The sequence below is a fragment of the Spinacia oleracea genome, chromosome 3 (assembly GCF_020520425.1).
Source record: "Spinacia oleracea cultivar Varoflay chromosome 3, BTI_SOV_V1, whole genome shotgun sequence".
Classification (NCBI taxonomy): domain Eukaryota; kingdom Viridiplantae; phylum Streptophyta; class Magnoliopsida; order Caryophyllales; family Amaranthaceae; genus Spinacia; species Spinacia oleracea.
Genome location: NC_079489.1, coordinates 18,527,342 through 18,547,220, shown reverse-complemented (window position 1 = coordinate 18,547,220; position 19,879 = coordinate 18,527,342). Strand labels below are relative to the sequence as shown.

General features: G+C 36.2%; 3 protein-coding genes across 4 annotated transcripts; all 3 read right to left on the bottom strand.

Annotated features, from left to right (window-relative positions):
- Positions 1-995: 995 nt before the first annotated feature.
- On the bottom strand, positions 996-6,438 carry LOC110785403 (protein IQ-DOMAIN 14). 2 transcript variants are annotated; one of them, XM_021989833.2, is made up of 7 exons: positions 5,917-6,438; positions 5,456-5,489; positions 4,572-4,673; positions 3,751-4,356; positions 2,756-2,986; positions 2,546-2,671; positions 996-1,918 (listed from the first exon to the last, which is right to left on the bottom strand). In XM_021989833.2, the coding sequence occupies exons 3-7, from the start codon at positions 4,644-4,646 to the stop codon at positions 1,220-1,222; spliced, it is 1,737 nt and encodes a 578-aa protein (XP_021845525.2). In that variant the 5' UTR covers positions 4,647-4,673; positions 5,456-5,489; positions 5,917-6,438; the 3' UTR covers positions 996-1,219. The 2 variants fall into 2 exon arrangements, with proteins under 2 accessions (XP_021845525.2, XP_021845526.2); XM_021989834.2 differs by lacking the exon at positions 5,917-6,438 and adding an exon at positions 5,605-5,654.
- Positions 6,439-9,123: 2,685 nt separating this feature from the next.
- LOC130469535 (replication protein A 70 kDa DNA-binding subunit B-like) lies at positions 9,124-11,349 on the bottom strand. The gene is made up of 9 exons (XM_056838884.1): positions 11,191-11,349; positions 10,838-11,111; positions 10,671-10,758; positions 10,454-10,575; positions 10,269-10,347; positions 10,066-10,195; positions 9,814-9,971; positions 9,604-9,724; positions 9,124-9,511 (listed from the first exon to the last, which is right to left on the bottom strand). Exons 1-9 carry the CDS (start codon positions 11,347-11,349, stop codon positions 9,317-9,319), a joined length of 1,326 nt encoding a protein of 441 aa, XP_056694862.1. The 3' UTR covers positions 9,124-9,316.
- Positions 11,350-11,605: 256 nt separating this feature from the next.
- On the bottom strand, positions 11,606-19,160 carry LOC130469534 (uncharacterized). Its single transcript, XM_056838883.1, has 2 exons — positions 19,099-19,160; positions 11,606-12,458 (listed from the first exon to the last, which is right to left on the bottom strand). Exons 1-2 carry the CDS (start codon positions 19,158-19,160, stop codon positions 11,606-11,608), a joined length of 915 nt encoding a protein of 304 aa, XP_056694861.1.
- Positions 19,161-19,879: the final 719 nt, after the last annotated feature.

Below are 19,879 nucleotides of genomic sequence, written 5' to 3'. Positions count from 1 at the left end.
GGCGGGAAAAGTTGTTATAACAACTTTTGTTTGTTAGTGGAATCTGTTATTAGTTGTTGCTGTCAGCCAGCTATTTAAGCAGCTAAAACATTGTATTTGGAACACAATTAATCAAATACAAAGATTCCTTCTCTCTCCTACAATTCTCTTCTGACTTCTCCCCAAACTTTTATTCTTCTTCTTCTCATCTCTCTCTTTTCTGGAAACTTCGACCACCATTGTTGGTGAGCTTGATAGCTCCCACATCATAGAGGTGCCGAGTTGATATTGAATATGTGAACTTTTTTTTACAATAAAAATAGTTCATTAATAGAAAAAAAAGTCATATGTAATACAATATTTGTGAACAAAATAAATATTATGAAAGTGAACAAGCATTACATTGTGGACATCTGGTGTCATGAACTCATGGTTATACAAAGTACTTCCTCCGTTCTTTTTTAAATGACACAATTATTTAGGCACGTCTGCCAATGCACGATTTTAAACATTAATATCTCTAATTGTGGATCAGAAAAAAAAATTATAAAAAGTTGATATTTAAATAATATTTACTGATACGAATCTAATAAGACCTCACACGACTATGTTTTTTCTTATGTATAAACCACAAAATGAAGTCAAAGGTGTTTGTGTGAATAGTGTCTAAAATCCCATTGTGTCATGTAAATAAGAACAGGGGAAGTATTTCTTATGGAAAAATGTGATTGTCCAAATGTAACTTTATCCTTATTTTTATAAAGAGATGGTTTCTAGTAATCGAACACGTGACCTAGCGGATAGCAAGTACACACTTGACTGTCGCACGATTCGCACCAAGACATGAGCTTCAACATAACACTTCATACATGCAACTCAGTAAATGTGTAAGTAGGATATAAAAGTGTAAAACAAACCACAGAATATCAATCTGCTGAACTGGTAAACACGCTTCTTTGCCAAATGATGGACTGTAAAATTTATGATAATATCATCAAGCAATTGAAAGCAGAAGATGCATTAAAATCAGTACATCCCAAACAATAGTAATTAAAATGATAAGCAGGTACTTACAAGCAATCACATTCTACATCGTCTTTATTAGTATACATCAGCAATTGTAATTAACTCGTTTACAAGCACTCACAAGTAGATAAGAAAAAACATGGAAAAAAAATGTAACGTAAAAACCAGGCCCACAGTGAGAGAGTAGAGGAGGAAAAAAAATAGACAAAAAGAATCACACGAAACGGTTAAATGGCTTTCTTCCTACAGCAGCAGGCATAGAAACTGTAGAATCAACACTCAAGTTTCCTATAGATTGCACTGACTGGTTCTTCCCTGACACGCTTGGTGAACTCGGTTCTTTCCCTTTGTTCCACTTAAAAGATCCAGCCCCTTGAGTAAAAGGAAATGACATCCGCCTTTTCGGCTCATCTGTGATACTGCTTGGGCTATCTGGGACGGGACTGCCTCTAAACTTGGCATTAGCAGAAGCCGTAGCCACCATGTAACGTGGAACCGAGAAAGGCGGGCAGCTCATTAGACTGTCATCATCTTTGAATATTCGTCCGTTAAAGGGTGATGAGGCTGCACTCCCTCGAGATAATTTCTGCTGAAATCTACTGGGTGGGGTTTTTGCCTGTCTTGATCTTGGGGCTACCATTGACCTGCTGGATCTTGGAGATGGAGTATCCATATTACTGAACCCGAGACCTCCAAGGTTACTTGACTGGGGAACTGGGCTGCTACCACTCAAGTCCTTGTGTGTTTTAGATGGAATTGCTAGGAAGTTCTTTATCACAGGGCTTCGTGAACGGTTAGTTGGCGTCAATGGTGGTACTTGCCGTTGTTCTAACCAATTCCACCAGTAGGGATACCCTCCTGATCGGAAATCCGCTATAGCTCCATTTGCCGTTCTTGGAGTTGATTTAAACAACTAACAGAGATATAAGAAGAAAAAAATAATCCCAATGTAAGACTGTTGCTACTGCACAAGGTCTATGAACATTCTCACACGGCAAACAAAAGTTGGTGATTTGGGGGCATGCAGAAAAGGATATGAGCTTTCTTTTCCGACATCATTCTATTCTAGGGTCTAGAATAAAAATTAAATGAAAGTATGTGTAATCTGCTAACTACCAAAAATCAAGTTATGAGTTCTTTACAGTAAATGGCCCATCTAATACCTACTTTGGATGGATTAACTTACCTAAGTACCTAACCATATGTTTACACTTTGCTTCTCATTGCAGAAAAATCATGATATGCATAGTTATTATTTTGACAAGACGAATATGACGCTGGAACTGCAGAAAGTAAAGGGGCCCTCAGAAATCAAAAGGTGCAGTCAATATAAAGAAACTACAAATCTCCGCGCCCCCGAATAATCATCTAGCTAACCATTTCGGTAGGTCTCCAGTCATCTGCCTTTTCCTGCTCACTTTTTTTCTACATCGCCTTGCATTTAAAAGGGTAGCAACAATTTGTAATATTTACGCCGAGAAACCCTCTTTTGCCACAAGGATAACACATTTTATGACATAAGCTGAAGAGGAAAAAGTACCTGATGGGAGTATGCATAAGCCATTGCTCTTTCTCTCTTAACAATTGCATCATACTTCCTCTTCATTCTTGCCTCTCTTTCTTCCTTAGTCAGTGTGCTGTCATCCCATTGATCCTGGTTCTCAGACTGCAAAAAAGCATATCCATTCAAATGACTAGGAAAGCATAAATGTTCCAGGTCATGGATTTACAGATCAAAGCCTAAACATACCATCCACTTGCTGAAGCTGCTCTCTTGGTCCTGGTCATCCTTATACAGAGCCTGCCGCTGTAACACCTGATTTTCTAACATCTGGATCCTTCGTGACTGAATTTGATTTTGTACGCGAACCAACATCTGCATGCATTTCAACGCATTTGATGTTTGACGCTTCACACTATGCCCTTTCATAACTCCTTGCAGCCTCACCAGACCTCTTATAGCCCTAAAGCTCCTCCTTGCCTAGCGATATTTAGTCAAAGTCACATGGAAAATGAGACTTAAGATCACAAACTCCCCAAGAAGATGCTTCAGGAAGAACAATTAAAAAAATTCAAATAAATATATCCCGGGAAACAGGCATATATGTAGGGTTTGACAGGCATAATTTATTTGAGTTCCATACCACATACTTCGTACTTTGCTAGATACTTCCATCACTAGATAGTTGTCCAATAGTAATGACTTCCTCAGTTGGAATATAATCCAAGAGTGTCCTTGGATAAGATATTGACAAATTGGAAATGTAATAAGCTTATTCCATAAATGCACAACTAAGACCAGCTCTTACAAACAGGACTTTGCAGCACGAAATGTTTCCATGTATGATCAAACAAGTCTCTTTTGCTTTCCCGCTAATGGTAAATCATTGTACAATAAGTTTCTCTAGGTTCTTTCAGAATAAGGTTCATTCGTGTTTGAAAACTTTAGTTAATTGTTTAATTGAGATTTTTGAATTGTCTGACACAAGCTACATCTACAAAAAACAATCGAGAGAAGTAGAGAACAAAAGCCTAAAAATCAATGATCTGCTCACACAAGGAGCATAAAAAGTAAATGAAAAACCAGCAGGTGTCAGCCCTTTTCCCTAATTAATGCACCAAGAAAGACCAATAATCATGAGATTCAAAGGACGATCTGTGACACAGGTTGCATCTACTGTTATAAGATAAGTGTAATTGTGTAAACGAAAACCAAACAAATACAGAGCAGTTCGGATAGCTTACCATATAACCTCTATAAGCTGCCTGGATCCTAGTAGCACAAGCATGCTGTTCCCTTAACGTCGGCTCTGGCCTCCGTTGTTGAACAAACCTTGATGAAGGAACCTTAGCCGGAGCCGCAGCATTCACAGGTGTTTTAACTCGTGGAGGAGAAGCTACCCTTCTTGCTGGAGGGGTGGGCTCTCTCAGAGGAGTTGGCTGTATGGCATCTCTTGAAGGTGGAGTCCGTGGAACGGCATCCCGTGAAGGTGGAGTCCGTGGAACGGCATCCCTTGAAGGGGAAGCAGCCTTGGGTGGAGTGGGCGCTCTTGGAGGAGTATCAGTTCTAACAGGAGGAGAAGCAGTTCGAACAGGTGGAATAGCAGTTCGAACAGGCGGAGAAGCAGTTCGAACAGGCGGAGGTGTTACATGAGGAGGTTCCGCCTTTGGTTGTTCAGGTGGAGTTGGAGGGTCATAATTTGTAATTCGGTGCTCCCTTTCAACCTCTCCAAGTATTTTCTCAATGCTGCTTGGCTCTCTGACAAAAGGCAAGAATGAATGACCATCTCCATGTTTTAGCTTCCCACCCCCTTTCTTTTTCTTCTCTTTAGAGGTTTTCTTCTCTGTTCCCTATCAGGTTCGACATGACAGCCAAATAACAAGTACCCAGCCAGATAAGTTTTAATGTAAACATCAGACTCCAACTCCCGAATAAAATATGGATTATTATTACATGAAATCCCAATTTTCTTGGGTACAATTTAGCAATTGTCTGAACTCAAAGTTACGAATCTGAAAATGATGAGTGAACAATAAAACCTTAAAAAGCAATAAAGTCCACTTACATCAGCTACTTTCTCCTTAGAGCTATGTGCAAAGACCCTCTTAATTGCTGAAAACCAGCTTCCTTTCTTCCCCATTTTGCTAACATTACTGTAATTTACTTGCTGCGTCACAAAAGGAAATGAATCTCAGTCGCAACCCGATGTAAAAATGTAGAATACATAGAGATAAAAGATAACATTAATCCTCTTATCTTTACTCCAACACTTCGAGATGCAAGGGTCAAACACTCAAACATACCAACTTACTTCTGATTGAGGAATCAACATAAATCATACACCTATATAACTCAGACTCTTCACATCTACATACTTAAATTATACATTTATATTCCTCCAACCTGCTTTCGAAATCACATGCAACCACCTCAAATTAGGCCAAAGGCATACAACACTTAACGAGAACTATGAATTCCAACCCTCTTTGATCCCTCCCCAACACTCTGAAACAACTGAAACAAGAATTTCCATTGATTAGGCCATTGACTTGGCTACAAAATTGTCCAAAACCATATTCAATTTCCTCAACTTTCTTAGAATTACCACCTATATTCTGTTGTCACAAGCTCAAATTCCAATAACCACAAATTGAATCTTCAACATGAAAGTTTGAGCAACCTCGTAATAACAAATTACAACTAGAAAGAAACAACAGCAGTCAAACAAAGAAGAGAAAAACAATGAAACACCAAAATTCTATATGAAATTAAGTGCCTGAAAAAAAACAAATTTGTGTTGTTTTTATCACTTTATTCCTTTACCAACCACTAAATTCAAACACCCAAAACAAAAACCTAAAACCCAGTTAATATTTTGAAATTTCTATACAAATATAAAAAATAAAAAAATAAAACAGGTATCTGACAGAAAGTTCTGAACTTACATACCTATATATATTTGCTGAGTTCTGGATTTGCACATCTGAAACAGAGGAAACGGCTAATTAAATCACTATTAAACAATACAAATAGGCACTTATATGAAGAACAATTAGAAATGGCATTAAAAATCCAAAAAGAAGCTGCAAAATCTCTACCATTACTGATCCCCATAAAAGCTCTCAGCTTAACCAAAATGGGCAGTATAGAATTGGAAAAAAAATCAGCTTTTTAAGTAAGATTAACCATAATTACTCAAAAATTAAACAAAACCCACTATATCTTTAAGCTTTAATTAAGATTTTAATGAAAACTCAATCACTGATCCCCAGAAAAGCTCACACCTTTACAGAAATGGCATTAACATTACTTAACTCAATTTTTTTTTAAATCAGCTTTTTCAAGTAAAATTAATCATAATTAAACAAAATCCAACCAAAATTAAAGCTTTAATTAAGATAATATTGTACCTTTACTAAAAATTTCTTCAAAATGTCTGAAAGGGGGAAGTTGAGCTGTTTTTTGTCTTTCTTTTTTTTGGTTAGCCCACCTCAAACTTCCTGTACAGTTTATGCTTTTCTCTCATGAGAGAAAGAAAAGCTTTCGGAATTTATAATAATGTTTTAAACTTTTCTTTTGCAACTTTCTCTCTCTAGAAACTTTGAAATTCAAAGGGGGGAATTATTGCAGTACTTTTTTTTTTTAATGTTTGGTTTCCCCAACTTTGTTTACCCTTTTGATTTGGATTTATAATTTTAACTTTTGGGTTTGAAGATTCTGAGGATGAAGAGAGAGAAAGTGAGAAAGGGGAGGAGAGAGATAGGGAAGGTTGGCAACTCTTTCACTCAATGTGGCCAACTTCAACAAACTTTACTTGAATGCAAAGACTATTTGAGACAAACAGAAAACTCTTGTTTATTGAATTGAATTGAATGGGTTAGGTAACTCAGGTTTCATTGTTTTCTTTAACATTATTACGTTTACTCACCATTTGGTGTGCAAATGTGCTTCTTAGCTACCATAATGGGCACTCTATTGGTTAATAATACTTTAAGGATGGCTTTGGTCCGTACGAACCTCGTGTTAAGCTCGTGTGCTTTGTATTGGTATGCTCAAGCCGGATCTGATCCACACATTAAATGGCTTGATCTTTCGTGTTATGCTAAATTTCAACTGTTTATTTGTGTTTTGTCATGTCCAATGTGTTGGTCTATGTAACAGTATATATTTTTTTTAATGAATTTTGTGATATAAATAGGAGTTAGGCATGACCTACAACTTAGAACACATATTTCCCTTTTGAGTCGTATTGTGCATAACTTTGAAATTTATTCTCTTTAGGTCAAGTCTATCACGAACATAAACTGTACAAGATAAGTTGAATAAAACAAGCTGAACTTTTAAACTTTTTGTTGAACTTGACTTTTGTTGTGCAACTTAGATTACTTGAACTAAATAGAGCTTAAGGATATGTTCTCTTTGCATTATTTAAACATAGGTAAGTAAAGTTGACGGAAGTTAGTTGTCAATATCTATCTATCTCTATTCTATAAGGGAACACCTGAGGTTATTTTAGTAAATACACTTTTAGTATCCCCTATAGAAAAGACTAACATTCCTCTATTAACCACAATTATATTAACAATAAGTATTAAATACAATAAAAAAGAACATAAGAAAATCAGTCAATAGCCACAGTAAATAACGCCATAAAGGGAAACACTCGGAAATAAATAAGGAAAGCTACAATAAAAATAACTTAATCACTGTAAATATTACGTAGGCCCAACCACAAATTACGCCACTGATGAAACAACAAGTAACAACTGGCAAAAAGTCAAAAATTAAGAAAGGAATTATTTTTTACTAAATACTAATTACAGCTAACTTATCCCACCAAAATCAGGCCAAGTAATTAAAAAAAGAATTTTTTTCCCAAATGCTTAATGACAACAAAGTAACCCACCGTAATGACACAAAAAAAAAAAAATTATGTATAAAAAAAAAAAAAAAAAGAGTCAAAAAGCCAATCAAAATTACCCCTTAATTTTCTCCTTCATAATGTATGTTTGTTAATGTTAAATTGCTAATAACTTTGGAAAGATGACAAAACTCCTTAATTCTCTCCATTTTAATTCATAAAAAAAAATAAAAAAAAAAAACAAAAAAAAAACTATATTGCAGTCCAAATGGTGGAACGACGCTCGTTGTTGTAGTCTAAATAAGCCACTCAACGACATTGTTTCTCTACTCGCTATCAAAATCTAATTTTCGAAATCCTTTTTTTCTAATTTCTCTAAGAAAAAAGTCAATCAATCTGAAATCCCTTTTTCAATTTCACTAAGAAACAAACTATTTATATGTTAATTTTCTTTACTTTAGTACTAGAATTTAGATTTTTCGTCATATAATATATGTATTACATTGTTTAACTATGTAAATGCTTTTAACTAAAGATTATATCTAATTTTCTTCGTATGAACTTTTGAACAATTTTTCTAACATGCGGAGTTTAGGGTTGTGTAAAACATGCTTATTGAAAAAAAAATTGTTTAATAACTTTGTATATTTTCTTTCTCGAATTTATAGTTTCTACTTATCCAGTTATTTAAGAGTTCATCTTTTAAATGAAAAATAATTTTAATAGTTTTTAGTTTTATTTTTTTAGTATTTGTTTCTTTTTCTTTGATCATTTAATGGGTAATATATTTGCCTTTATTTTACATTGTAATCTAATGAAAAATCTTTGCACACAATTTTGGATAACAGAAATCGATGTGGAGCTATGTCACTCTCTCACTTGGCTCTCTTTTACTTGATTCTATAAAAAAATCTCACCATCTTCCAGCATACCCATTTTTCTATGAAATTATAATATATAAGCTTATAATAACCTATCGCATAAAATACCGTAAAATGATTATTGCAACGATTAAATTTGGACAGAGAGAGTACATGTTATAATTTTTTGTTCCATTACTCAATTATTCTAATTGTAGAAGACTCTATAGTAGAATTTTAAATTTAAAAACTCTCTTACCAAAAACATGTTGAGTCCATCGGTGTATTTGAGGCGAGTGTGGATACACGGGTGGGTGATAGATTGAGGATGAGTTTTATTTTTTACCTGTTAAGAAGGAGATTGGGAGGTGTGAGTACCTTTCATATCGTGGGTACGGGATAGGGATTAGAATTTTAGATGCGTACGAGTGTGGAGACCTTGACCAACCTCAAAGTCATGACTAGTTATCTTACCCGTGAGATGCACAATTTATGACATGAATATTAAGTTTGCAATTCTAAATTACAATTATAGATGATTAATTACCATTAATATAGAGCTTATAGATAATCTTTTTATTAAAATTAATAATGGATAGATCTGTTACTGCCCCATTCCATGTGTTATGTTATTTATTTAAAAATTTGACAAAAATAATTAAGGGTATGTAAATAAATTTACTTTCTTCTCTTTCAGCACCTGTTTCAAACATAAATTTATTCTCACCCGCTCTTTACTTCAATAGTCATACCCACTTAGTACTCCCCCATCATTTAAATCATTACCCGATCATTTAACACCTACCCCCCACCATATACTTTACTAGTATTTTATGCACGCGATGCGTGCGTGAATTTTAGAAACTTTATTGTGCCTATTATTTCATGCACGCGATGCTTGCGAAATTTTACAAATTTTAGACACTAATAATCATTCGCAAAGTCCATATTTTGCGACATTGAGGTCATACAATACTCGTAGCCTTACATGACGAATTTAAAGCTATTAAAAAAAATTAACATTATTTTGATACAACTAACATATCCTATTGAAAAATCAAAATTGAAGTACATACAAAATAGTAAATATCATTTTCTTTTTTTGCTCGCAATATATTTGTTTAACCACATGCACTCCTCCGCCCAATCGACATGCAACACATATCCAACCGTATACGAATGTTCAGGATTAAAATCTCCAATTGGTGGATGTAGCACCCATGAAAAAGCTCTGTTTCCGAAACATGCAAATACTTTTTCCATCACTCGATTACGTCCATTAGGCTGCATGAACGTTAAAAAATATATTCAAATGTAAAATCAACATGAGCTAATATTTTTAAAATAATTATGTTGTTAGAGTATTAGATTGAAACCTGTTGAAGTACTGATTTTATTTCAGTAGCTAAACAACCTAAAAGGTGTTGTGCAAGATCGTGTAATATTGTGACTTTCAAATTACCACTTTTATCAAATATGGTAAGTCGAAGAAGCAACCTATAAAACGAAATTAAATCAATTTATTAATATAGATATTTACCAATATATAATGTGTGTTTAAGTATAAAAAAAATTTAGATAGTTACCTTGGGATAGTTACAGTGTTGGTGAGATTGCAAGATTGACATTTTTGTAGTCCTTGAAAAATGACAACCTTTTTTAGGCAACGATTGCATGCCTGATATATGATGTTATCAACACTATCAACGCGACATGCATATGCAACAACTCGACAGTATTGAACCTACCAAAAAAAAGACGCAAAGTCCGACAATTAAGTACATAATATCGTATTTAATTTGTTGACAACACTCAAACTTCAAGGTTAAAAACGATACCTTTCTCACGCTGGGAAATTGAGATAATCGGATACGGGGAGTGTTAGAAATATCAATCGACGACTTTAACGAAAAAGTCGACGAACGAAACCAATCTCTCCTTATCTTTGCCAATTTTTCCGATTTATACCTATACGTGAAAAAAGTTGTGAGCATAATACTTAAGGTTATGTTGTACATGTATTTGGCGAGATTGTGCGTACCATGTAGATAAGGATGTTGTTTTTTCATTAACCGGGTTAACATAAACCCTAGTGTGGTATCCCGTGGAAAGATATGTACCTGTTTGTATTTATCAATTAGAAATATTATCACAGCTGGATATTATACTTTAAACTACATATTAAAAAGACAGCATTTACTATATAATTTAATTTGGATGATGTACCATAGAAGCTCTTGACATGCAGACCACATGCTACAATGATTGGTGCCACGTCAACATGATTAAGATTTTCATCAAGAACGTGCACAAAATCATTCCAAAGTGTTAATTTAATAACAGTCCAGCTGCAAGTAGAAATTAAAACAATATTAAGACAAATTTATCGAAATAAAGGTAAATTCGATTTGTAATTAACATTTTAATAATTTAGAGGACTTACGTTGTATCCATTATTGCCACGTCTCGCTTAAATGAATCCACACCAATATTCTCAACCGGTGAAACGTATAGGACCAATCCCATTGCATCTAAAACATCATCAATGTTTCAATTAATAAACGACATATGCATGATAACTAAATATTGAAAAAAGGCAAACAAAAGTACCATAAACTCTATCAGTACAGTCGATGTGACAACTTAATCGGTTCAACTGAACCAAATTGTAGTGGAATGAAGGTATGGAAATGTCATCCTCCTCTTCACGTATCACATTTGTTTCTTCTTTGATGATCATCTGTTTCCAATTGGGGACAATTTTGTTTTTCCCTTCAGCAAATATCACTTGTACAGCAAGGAGTATATAAATGAATCCCTCTTGAAACCGTCCTATAAACTTTTCAATCGCGGGGCCGAAAATATTGCACTGTATGGCCTGACCCTACAAAAGGAAACACATGAAAAAGTTATGATATAGTTCAGATTCAATGAAAATTTGAATGAAGCGTAAGGTCATTTACCTCAACATCGACAAAAATCATTTTCCATGTTTGCTTGGTTGTTCCTTTATGGTTGTAGTTGAAAATATCATAATTGCGAATCAGTCGGGCTCGTACATCATATCGTTGTACCCCGCTAGGATATAAATGCTCAAAAGTTGGATAATGGTACTCTGTCATCCTGTAAAGTTAGTTCAGAATAAAATTAGAATTACATAAACCGAAATTCACAACGTATGAATAGGTATATCACATGAAAAGAAAGTTATGTACATGAAAACATTTAATTACTCCGATATATAAAATTCACATGTCTCAATTCGTCCGTAGCTATATGGTAAATCAATTATTATTACAAAAACTACTCAATGTCAAGAATACAATAACGTTTATTACAAAATTGGGAAATAAAAAATAATACTTTAATTCCGTATCTCTAATCATAAGACAACAAAACTTCTTTGTACACAATATTTTTAGTGAATATGCCTTCACAACCTTGAACCTTTCCCTTTTCTACCACGATCTTTGTCGTGTTCTCTGAAATTCCTCGTGATAATGCCACATATAGCTGGCCGTGGCTAAATACATGATCAGGGAGGAATATCCCAACATGTGGAATAGTTTGTCCCTGAGACTTGTTGATAGTCAAGGCAAAACTCAACTTCACAGGAAATTGCTTTCTGACCATCTCGAATGGCAATTTAATATCTTCAGCAGTTTTCAAGGGAATTCTTGGCAAAAACACTCTGTTCCCCCTAGAATGTCCGGTTAAAATCTCAGCATCAATGAAATTGTCCTTTAATGAATGGCAAAGCAACCGTGTTCCATTGCAAAGACCATGTTTAGGATCAATATTTCTCAAAAGCATTAAGGGTACCCCAGGTTTCAGGGTGAGAGCATGGGGAGGCAATCCCGACGCAGAAATCGAATTCAAAAACTCTTGTTGATACAAATTTCTCTTATCTTCAGGAACAGAATCAAACGAATAATACGTTTTTCCTTCTCCGAGAAACTTTTCGACAACCTTATTATTTATTCTATCAGCGTCTTCGTTCAGGGGTGTGATGATCGCCCTTTCAACTATAAAATTTCCATCACCAACGTGCTCACTTAAATTTGGAAAGACCTGGTCGATCAAAGCCTCGATCGAACTATCTGCCACTGTTGGTATAATCATGGCAGTGGGTAACCTTATCATCTGATCTGAAACAGTAGGTTCATTACCGTTCCCAACAGATAGTAAGAAATTAGCAAAGACGTTATCATCAATTGTAACGCCCCGACCTCTAATTCAATAATTTAAAGCATAATTAGCAGCGGAATTAACCTAATTGGTCGGGACATTACCTGCCGTAACTTCCTTTTCGGAAATTACAAGGCAAACATCAATCATAAGCCTTTAAATACTCCAAAACAATATATATAATCTTTTATATTACCAAGATGAAAGTACATAACTTACTAAAGTCTTTAATTAAAACTTATTAAACTATTAGAACCGTAAACATAAACTAGGTGGATAATATTAAAGTGAAACTCCTCGCCACTACTCGTGCCCATCATTCCCCGCAGTACCTAAAACGGAAAACAAAACGGTGAGCCGAAGACTCAGTAACGAACTATTCTAGCAGCGTAAATTCATTTCAATTCATTTTATTTAATAACACAGGGAGAATAGAATAAGTAAAACATTTAATAAAACATCATATTCACTTCATTCATAAACTTTGCAATTTAACATGCTAGTTGTCGGCAAGTACGAACCGTGAAGGAATTCTCCACTGGGCCTGGGCCCATAAGAGCCTGGGCTCATCGTAACATGGGGCCTGGGCCCTGAGCCTGGGCTCATAAACCATGGGAGCCTGGGCTCGTAATCCATGGGTGGACAGGTGTCCGTGGTGCATGCATGACCGGTAGATAGGAAGATGGTAGTTTATATACCGCCAGACAAACCAGGTCTTTCACTTTCATTTATCATGTTTTGTATAATTTTACCAAGCCTTGGCTTGTATTTCAGTTCGAAATAACATAACTCATTTAGCTCATAAAACATCATTTTGATCCTGGGATCAATAAACATATTATTTCTTTCAAAGCATTGCATAAACATAATTTTATGAGAAAACTCAATCAAATCATATTATAATAAACAATTCAAACAAATCATATTTCATCCCACAATCCATAAAACACATCAAAACATTTAATTCATAAATTCAATCATAACGTCATAATTTCATAAATCATATTTATAAGGGGATTGCGGGTACTAGCAATAGCCGTTACCTCACTTCCACGATTTTGCTAAGGATTTTCGTTGGTTCGTTCGTCCTGAGCTCCGAGTCCAATTTCTTTAAAAATAGTAAATAATTGAATTAGTACTAGATCGATAAATAATTATAAAATTTAATATTTTATAAATCATAAATTTTATAAGTAATGAAATAAATAACGAATTTTAATAAAATATAATTTCGACATTTAAAGAAAATATTATTATTAATCGAATTTTGAATTGAATTACATATATATTTTATAAATAAATTTTCATGTAAATAATGTTTAAATTCCATTTTGATAAATAAAACTAGAATCTTTATTCTCATAAAGTTGATAATAAAATCTGAAAAATAATAAACAGTTTTTATTAGTAAATATTTTGTAAAAATTATTAAACCATAAGTATTGACAAATTAAAAATCTGAAAATTCAGATTTAGTCTTACCCAAGGCCCAAATGAAATGTGGCCCAATTTGGAGTTAGGTTTGAAAAACAAATCAAGGCTCCAAAATTTAGAGATTGGCTTTCTCTCTCTCTCCTCTTTTTTTTTTTTGTTGCTTTCGGTTTCCTGGGTCAAGAACAGGGGGAGGGGGGGCCGAAACAGGGAAGCAACGAAGGGGATGAAGAGCCGCGAGGAGAAGGAGCGACGGACGGCCGGGCGGCGCAACAAGGTCACGCCGGTGCAGGTGGGTGGTGTTTCGCGGCGGTGGTGCAGCGTGAGAGAGGAGGAGGGAGTGCGAAAACGAAGGGGAAGCAGGGGAGTTTTGGAGAAGGGTGTTTCGATTGGTGGTCGTGTAGCTCGCCGGGAAGTGTGGGGGAAATGAGTTGACCAGGCGAGGGGAGTGGGCTGGTGTGGTGGCTGCGACGCTGGTGGCGCGCCGAAGGAGGGGAAAGAGGAAGCAGGGGAGAGGGCAGGGGGTGCGTGTGGTGGAAGGGAGAGGGTGAGGGAGGTGTGGTGGTCGAAGGTGGTTGCTGTGTTGGTGGTGGTCGAAGGTGGTTATCGATGGTGGTCACGGTGGTGGTAGGCAGACGGTGGTCGTTGGTGGTGGTGGTTTAAATTACAGAAAAGCAGGAAGTGAAATTGAATTGTGTTTAGTTTTGTTGGAATTCAATGAGGTTGAAACTGATTGTTACTCACGATTTTGAGTTTGATTCTTCTCATTTTCTGCCTATTTTGAGAGCTATTTCTAGTGTGAATTGGTGTTCATTGACTCAGTTAAGATTGGTTGGAATGACAAATGTGAAGAAAAACCTGCAATTCTGGTGACTAAGGGAGTTAGGCAAGGATACGTGGATCAATTGTAAGAATGTGTGAGACAAGTGTAAAAGGGAAGTTTGACTTCCATGGCAAAAGCTGCGTGAAGCAGAAGAAGAAAGAAGGAAGGAGACAAACTAACTTTGGCTTATTTAGGAGAATAAGGATATCTTGAAAATTGTGAATTGCTAGAGAAATTTCAGAATTTTTACTCCCTAATTAAGCTTTAAAAGATAATTCGGAAATAATTATAATTTTAAAAAAAAAAACTAATTGAATTATAAAAATCGAAGTATTTTTACGACTGAAATATTAAAATTTCCGAGTTAAGTAAGATTATAAAAAAAAAATAGCGTCTGGAATTAAGATTTAAAACGATTAATAATAGACATTAAATTAAATAGAATTATTAAGCATAGTAAACCGTATTTTAAAAATTCAGGGTATTACATCCTCACCCCCTTAGAAAAAGTTTCGTCCTCGAAACTGGAGCTCAGTTGAACTTGCCATTCTTAGAAATTATACATGTCATACTTAATCATCCTATTTGCTATATAAACTTGGCGGGAATAACATCATAATATTTTAGAATTCATACATCTTATCGTTTCTAAACGAATAATTGGGGATATTTCGATCTCATTTGCACTTCGACTTCCCATGTAGCTTCAGATGTCAAGTGATTGGCCCACAAGACTTTAACCATTGGAATTACTTTGCTTCTAAGTCGTTTCTCTCTTCGTTCTAGGATTTCAATTGGTTTCTCCTCGTAAGTCAAATCATTTCGCAATAACAAGGGTTCATGCGTAATCACATGGCTAGGATCAGGAACATATTTTCTTAACATCGACACGTGGAACACATTATGCACTTTTTCCAAGTCGGTTGGTAAAGCTAGTCGATATGCTACTGTACCTACTCTTTCTAATATCTCATATGGCCCGATGTATCTTGGGCTCAACTTTCCTGTTTGACCAAATCTCATTATTCCTTTTGTTGGCGAAATTTTCAAGAATACGTGATCTCCAACCTCAAACTCTAGTGGTCTTCTTCGTTGGTCGGCATAACTCTTTTGCCTACTTTGTGCTGCCATCATTCTTGATTGGATTAAACGAATCTTGTCAGTAGTTTCTTGAATCAATTCTGGTCCTATAACACGTGCTTCATCGATATCACTCCAACATAATGGTGTACGACATTTCCTTCCATAAAGTGCTTCGTAAGGTGCCATACCAATAGTGGCCTGATAACTGTTGTTGTACGAAAATTCAACCATAGGTAGAAACTTCTCCCAGGTTCCTTGAAAATCCAAAATACATGCTCTCAACATATCCTCGACAATTTGATTGGTACGCTCTGTTTGTCCATCAGTCGTTGGGTGAAATGCGGTACTGAAGTTAAGTTTCGTCCCAAGAGCTTTCTGCAATTCTTTCCAATAGGTTGATTGATACCTCGTATCACGATCAGAAACGATAGAACTAGGCACTCCATGAAATCGCACAATAGTGTTCACATATAGTTCAGCAAGTTGATCCAAACTCGAATTGTTCTTCATGGCTAAGAAATGCGCTGACTTTGTTAATCGATCAACAATGACCCAAATAGCATTCATTCCCTTGGTTGATCTTGGTAATCCTATGATAAAATCCATTGAAACTGAATCCCATTTCCATTCTGGCACATCCAGAGGTTGCAACAAACCTGCTGGTCTTTGATGCTCGATCTTGATTCTCTGACATGTCAAACATTTAGCCACATACTCTGCCACTTCTTGCTTCATGTTGCTCCACCAATACATTTGCCTTAAATCCTTATACATCTTATTTCCTCCAGGGTGAATCGAGTATGGTGAACTATGAGCTTCTTCTAAGATTCTCTTTTTCAACTTCTCATCATTAGGCACACATAATCTTCCCTGAAACCTTAACGTGCCATCCTCTTGAATGACAAAACCAGGTGACTTCCCATTTTCCACTTCACTCCTTATTCTTTCTAATTGCAAGTCCTTACATTGCACTTCCTTAATTTCATCAATCAAAGTTGGCTTCATTACCAACACATTCAAGCAAGCATTTCCTTTGATAAACTCAATTTCCATCTTTTGTAGATCATCTCGGTTGACTCGGGAAAAAGTTAGGATAGAATTTAGGTGAGACTTCCGACTTAATGCATCTGCAACAACGTTAGCCTTTCCGGGATGATATTGAATATCAAGGTCATAATCTTTAAGAAGTTCTAACCACCTACGTTGCCTCATATTGAGTTCTTTTTGGGTGAAAATATACTTAAGACTCTTATGGTCGGTGAAAATTTGACACGAAACTCCATACAAATAATGTCTCCAAATCTTAAGGGCGAAAACAACAGCTGCAAGTTCAAGGTCATGGGTAGGGTAGTTTTGTTCATGGACTTTGAGTTGGCGTGAAGCATAAGCTATGACTTTTCCATTTTGCATTAAGACACATCCTAACCCATTCTTAGAGGCATCACTATAGATTACAAATCCGTCAGTTCCAGATGGAAGGGTAAGAATAGGGGCAGTGGTGAGACGTTTCTTAAGTTCTTGAAATGCACATTCACAATCATCATTCCACACAAATTTGGTATTCTTTCTAACTAATCGGGTTATGGGTAAGGCAATCTTAGAAAAATCTTGAACGAATCTTCGATAGTATCCAGCTAAACCCATAAAACTCCGTACTTCGGGTACATTAGTTGGTCTAGGCCATTCCACAATTGCTTTTATTTTCTCAGGATCAACAGATACACCTTTCTCAGAGATAATATGTCCTAAAAATGATATTTCCTTAAGCCAGAATTCACATTTTGACAACTTAGCATATAACTGGTTTTCGATCAACATATCTAACACTTTTCTCAGATGCTCCTCGTGTTCCTCATTACTCTTAGAATATATCAAAATATCATCAATGAAAACAACTACAAACTTATCAAGGTATGGTTTAAAAATACGGTTCATCAAATCCATAAATACAGCTGGCGCATTGGTTAATCCAAAAGGCATCACAACAAACTCATAGTGACCATATCTGGTTCTAAAGGCTGTCTTTGGAATATCCTCGTGTTTAATTCGAAGTTGATGGTAACCTGACCTCAAATCAATCTTAGAAAACACTTTTGCACCTTGAAGTTGGTCAAACAAATCATCAATACGGGGTAAGGGATACTTATTCTTAATGGTAATCTTGTTTAACTCTCGATAATCTATGCATAGCCTCATAGTTCCGTCCTTTTTCTTCACAAACAAGACAGGGGCTCCCCAAGGTGAAACACTAGGTCGAATATATCCTTTTTCAAGTAACTCATCTAATTGTTTCTTTAATTCTTGTAACTCAGCTGGTGCCATTCTATATGGTGCCTTAGAAATAGAGGTGGATCCCGGAATTAATTCGATGCTGAAATCTAATTCTCTTGGTGGGGGCATACTAGGTATTTCTTCTGGAAAAACATGTGGGTACTCACAAACAACAGGTATGTCGGTAATGGAAGGTCCAGAGGTATTTAAGTCAATAACACTACACAGATAACCAGATAAACCACTCTCAATCATTTTATGTGCTCTCAAAGCATGGACAATTTGAATCGTTGGTTTTCTTACTAGCTTATGGAATGAAACTCTATCTCCATCTGGCGTTATAAGGGTCACACTTTGCCTCGGACAATTAAGGTTAGCTTCATACTTAGTCAACCAATTCATTCCCAAGATTACATCAAATTCAGATAGATCAAAAGCTATTAAGTCTGCTTGAAACTCAACTTTCTTTATTATAATAGGGCAATCCTTATACATGGTTCTACATTTCACAATTTCTCCACTAGGAAGGGAAACACTCATAGCATGAAAGTCACAACATGGTTTCAAATTTAAATACTTTGCAAACAATGGAGAAATAAAGGAATGTGAAGCTCCAGAATCAAAAAGAACATGGGCTGCTAAAGAATGGATAGAGAAAGTACCGGTGATAACATTATCATTCTCATCTGCCTCATCCTGTCTCATCACAAAAACTCTTCCAGCTGGCGGTGGTCGGGGTGGGTTGCGGTTTGAACCTCCTGTGTTGTTGTTGTTCCGACCACGATCGTTGTTAGTTGAAACTGGTCCTCTCGTGGTTGGGGTTACCTGCTTCGGACAATCTCTGATGTAATGATCATGGCTCCCACATCGAAAACAAGTGTTCGATCCTACACGACATTCACTCTCAATGTGGCCTCTTCTCCCACATTTGGCACATTCTTGCGCCCTATTATTCTGGTTTCCACGATAACCTTGTCCTTTGTTTCCAACATCGTTCCTCCTTTGGTTTCCCTGATAGCCTTGGTTAGGCTTCTTTGCTCCTCCTTGACTCTGGTTTTCATTTCTCCTTTTATACCCAACATTCTTCGCTTCTCGAAGCAGTACCACTCTCTCTACATTAGCTGCAATATCAACCATATCCTGGTATGAAGTAAACCTCTGAGTGGACAACCTATCCTGGTACTTAAGGTGCATGCCTCGCTTGAAACGGTTCATCCTGGACTGCTCTGTCGACACCAGGTCTGGTGCAAACCTTGACAACTCCATGAACTTATTTGCGTATTCCAACACGCTCATTGTTCCTTGTTGCAAGTGTAGAAATTCATCTTCTTTTTGTTTCCTCAGGGATGGTGGATAAAACTTGTCTCTCATTAACTTTTGTAGCTCGTTCCAACCAAATCCAGACCCATTCTTTCGTTCCTTGTTAACTTTCCACCATAATCCTGCTTGACCCGTCAAGTAGAACACTGCGAAATCAACTCTCCATTTCTCAGGGCATTGCAGGGTTTCAAACAACTGATCAATGCGACTTATCCAATCCTCGAACTCAACTGGATCAGGCTTGCCATCATAGGATGGTGGGTTAAGCGACGAAAAGTTCTTGAACATCGTTGCGCTCTCGTTCCCACTAACATCTTTCTTTTTCCGAGAATCATGGACTAATTCGGCCAACATTGCACTCACATTTTCCAATCGTTCCATCCTTTCCTCATGGCCATTAACATGGACATACTCCTCGTGAGTAATGTCGTTATCATCGTGAACATGATGCTCGTTGCGAGCTCCGTTGGTAACATCGTTGATAGCATCAATGGTCGACATTCTGCATAACATATCTTATCAGATTGAAGCGAAAT

Bases quoted from the DNA above. Each gene is read 5' to 3' on its own strand.
- LOC110785403 (XM_021989833.2), bottom strand. From the start codon at position 4,646: ATGGGGAAGAAAGGAAGCTGGTTTTCAGCAATTAAGAGGGTCTTTGCA. The intron at 2,987-3,750 runs GTAAGCTATCCG...AAATATCGCTAG, and splicing joins CAGCTTATAGAGGTTATATG to GCAAGGAGGAGCTTTAGGGC. The intron at 1,919-2,545 runs GTACTTTTTCCT...TATCTCTGTTAG, and splicing joins CTTATGCATACTCCCATCAG to TTGTTTAAATCAACTCCAAG.
- LOC130469535 (XM_056838884.1), bottom strand. From the start codon at position 11,349: ATGACAGAGTACCATTATCCAACTTTTGAGCATTTATATCCTAGCGGG. The intron at 11,112-11,190 runs GTAAATGACCTT...TTCCTTTTGTAG, and splicing joins TGATTTTTGTCGATGTTGAG to GGTCAGGCCATACAGTGCAA. The intron at 9,512-9,603 runs GTTTCAATCTAA...ACGTTCATGCAG, and splicing joins TAAAATCAGTACTTCAACAG to CCTAATGGACGTAATCGAGT.
- LOC130469534 (XM_056838883.1), bottom strand. From the start codon at position 19,160: ATGGTTGATATTGCAGCTAATGTAGAGAGAGTGGTACTGCTTCGAGAA. The intron at 12,459-19,098 runs GTATAAAAGGAG...TTATTGAATTAG, and splicing joins CGAGAAGCGAAGAATGTTGG to AGGTCGGGGCGTTACAATTG.